This window comes from Oppia nitens, unplaced genomic scaffold, assembly GCF_028296485.1.
Source record: "Oppia nitens isolate AA-2021 unplaced genomic scaffold, nextdenovo-longstitch-racon4-pilon3 scaffold7_pilon_pilon_pilon, whole genome shotgun sequence".
In the NCBI taxonomy this organism is placed as follows: domain Eukaryota; kingdom Metazoa; phylum Arthropoda; class Arachnida; order Sarcoptiformes; family Oppiidae; genus Oppia; species Oppia nitens.
Window position 1 is genome coordinate 2,594,191 of NW_026533251.1, and position 3,129 is coordinate 2,597,319.

Below are 3,129 nucleotides of genomic sequence, written 5' to 3' on the forward strand. Positions count from 1 at the left end.
CCAGTGTTGCGATGGGGGAGGAGTAGGGGGTAAGTCATCTTAGATCTCTGAGATAACGATTATGAATGCAGAATATTCTTGTAATTTGTTTGCATTATTAAGTTTTCAATTGTCGACAATTATGCCATAAATTATTATTTATATTAATGAATCAAATTATATCAAATGTTATTTGTTATAAAATTGTTTTTATTAAAATTAAATAATAATTAGTAACTTAAATGTCAATAAATGGATAATTAATTGAATTAATTGAAATCATTTATTCAGTGATAATAACCAAATGATGACAATTTGTAACATTATATTTGATGTATTAATTGTGTGTACGGTATGTGTGAATGTGTGACAAATGTATTGTTTGAATGAAAGCATGATTTGGGACAACAAGTGATCCGATAATTGAAGACATTTAGTAATATCTGAAGATATTTTTGAGACAATATGATGTCAACGATGGACATAATAACCACAGAAACCAAAACGTTGGCCAAAAGCAAGTCTATTATGATATATACGGCTTCAGGATTTCGTACAGACATCGAGACATTGTATGCAAAGTTTGATGACATGAAGTCAACCAAATTTGTCGTTTTCATCCATTGTTTCAAAGAAATGAATTTTGGACTTATCTTTCGGTAATTGAATTGTTTGTCATTATCTGATTTAATGTCAATCAATGACAATGTATTTGTTTTGCAGCGGTCGACACAACGACAATGAGATGCATGAGTTCATCGATGAGATCTATCTGGAAGTGTTGTCCCAATTGGTAAATAAAGACAAACTTATGTCTCATCGCATTTGTTCCGTATATCTATTGTACGCATTGTATGTCAAACAACCATTTACTCAATCATTGAAAATTCGTTTCGACATTAAAGTGAGGATAACATTGGATCAGTTGAAGATTATCCGCGAGTTCATAGATAAATGCAAACATAAAGGTTATCTCGATGTTTGTTATATTTGGTATAAATTGTTATCAATTGGTGTTAATTTTGTTTACTATCGCTACCAAAGTATTGGACCATCAAATACACGATCAGTTCATTATTATCTCTTCAATAATAGCCATTCTTTGACTGATAAAACACTCAATGATTTCAAAGAATCACTGATTCCTCGCATTGAAACTCTTGAAACAACTCATGAAATGTTTATTGATTACAAAGAAAAAGTGTTTAACGGAAAAGATTTTGGTGTTGAAGAAAAACCAAATGTTATTAATCATGAGTTATGGAAAGATTCAATCAATAACTTCACTAAATTGACCAATGATTTCAAATATAATCGCGATATTCGTGGCAGAGGTCGACCATCAATTTGGATGCCATATCGCAAAGTAAACGATAAAGAGATTGAAGACAATAATAATAACATTGATTACAAAGTCAGTGTCCATAAGAAAGCCATCAAATCTAAGGTTAAGTTGGAAACCGACACATCCTCTCATATCTTGTGGACCGACGATATCATTGGCAATCTTAAGAAAGGAAAGGAAATGAAGGCTCGTTTGAAACGAGAAAAGAAAAATAAAGACTTAAAACAATTAAAAGGAGATAAAGACGAAGTGATTATCAAAAAAGAAATCAATGAAATCAAACCAAAGAGAGGACGAAAACCTAAAACCAAAAATTAATTCATAATAACATAATATAACAACTTTTATGGTTTCGTAATATTATTTAAATATAAAATTTATTTTATTTGAAAGCATTTTAATTACATTTACTTAATTTTTAATAATTTTTTAATTTCCGTATTATTGACTTATTATTGATAATAATTATATTTCATTACCGGTAAATTAATTTTGTTTTTACGGTAATATACTTAGTTTTAACACTGTTTTGTAATTTCAATCCTTAATTTTTTTAAAATTAAATCATAATCTTGTTTAATGTAATATATTATTTTATAAATAATATCAAATTCTAATAAATATATATTTAAACTAATATAGCATTATATCTGCCGATTATTTAAATATTGTAATTATAATATAGTAAAGTAATATAGTTTAGTAAAATTTAATTTCAATGAATTAGTTATATCATTTAACAATAACACTCAAAATACAGTTTAATTGGACACTTGTTATTCAAATAATAAATAATATAATAATATAATAAAATTTGTTGTTTGGAGTTCAATAGGTGGTAGCACAAGGAAATAGATTTTCTGGGAATTCCCAGGGAACACGAAAAATAGGGAACTTTTAGAAATAAAACAATTGAGGGAATTTGCTCGTAATTTACTTTCCGGTAAATACAGTATAATACATGTGCTATTGTAAAATAATTATTATCATACGTTAAAAAAATGTTTAAAAAATGATATTTCAGTTATTATTTAGTTTTATAAAATATAATTTCATTAAAATAAACTATTATTAAATACTTAATATAATTTCTAAAATAAAAGATTTTAATGTAATTTAACTTTTTTATTTGCTTTTAAAAATTAATATTAATTAATTATAATAATTAATTTTTTGTCTTTAAAAAAACAATTAACTTAAAACATGTTAAGGTTGACATCACAATACTTCAGATTTCGGTGATACTTATGTTAGCTAATAATATAGTTATAATTTTTTATATTAAAATTGTATATTAAATTGACATTGCTAATAAATCAAACAATTTAATAGATTCTAAATAAAAATGTCATTATTTATTTTGATTATTATAAGTATGCACTTCTATGCAGTACTCAACTAATTTTTGACAATATCATCAAATACTACTGTATTTTCTTGTTTGGTTGTTATTTGAAGATACAATATAATACCTGTATTGATAATTCTGTATACAATTGTTGTTAACACAATGATTGAGTATCAGTATTGCAATTACTGGTATATATGGTGTATGCATTTGGCAGAGTATTCAATTAGACAGGTAATCCACTCATTAATTTATAATAAATATCTGATAAATCATACACAATTTAAAAATGACCAAGGCCATAATTATAGATTATATTAAACTCAACATAATTGTAATTGGTCATTTTTTGATTAATTGTAAAATTAACTAGATAATAGTAGATAATAGTCAAGTATTTTATGTCGATGCTATTATCTAGTTAATTTTACAATTTAAAAAATAACCATAAAAAAAT

The 3,129-nt window shown here is 25.3% G+C and overlaps 1 protein-coding gene across 1 annotated transcript; it reads left to right on the forward strand.

Annotated features, from left to right (window-relative positions):
* The first annotated feature begins 316 nt into the window (after positions 1 to 316).
* Positions 317 to 1,642, forward strand: LOC128963600 (uncharacterized). The gene is made up of 2 exons (XM_054310112.1): positions 317 to 638; positions 703 to 1,642. Exons 1-2 carry the CDS (start codon positions 445 to 447, stop codon positions 1,640 to 1,642), a joined length of 1,134 nt encoding a protein of 377 aa, XP_054166087.1. The 5' UTR covers positions 317 to 444.
* Positions 1,643 to 3,129: the final 1,487 nt, after the last annotated feature.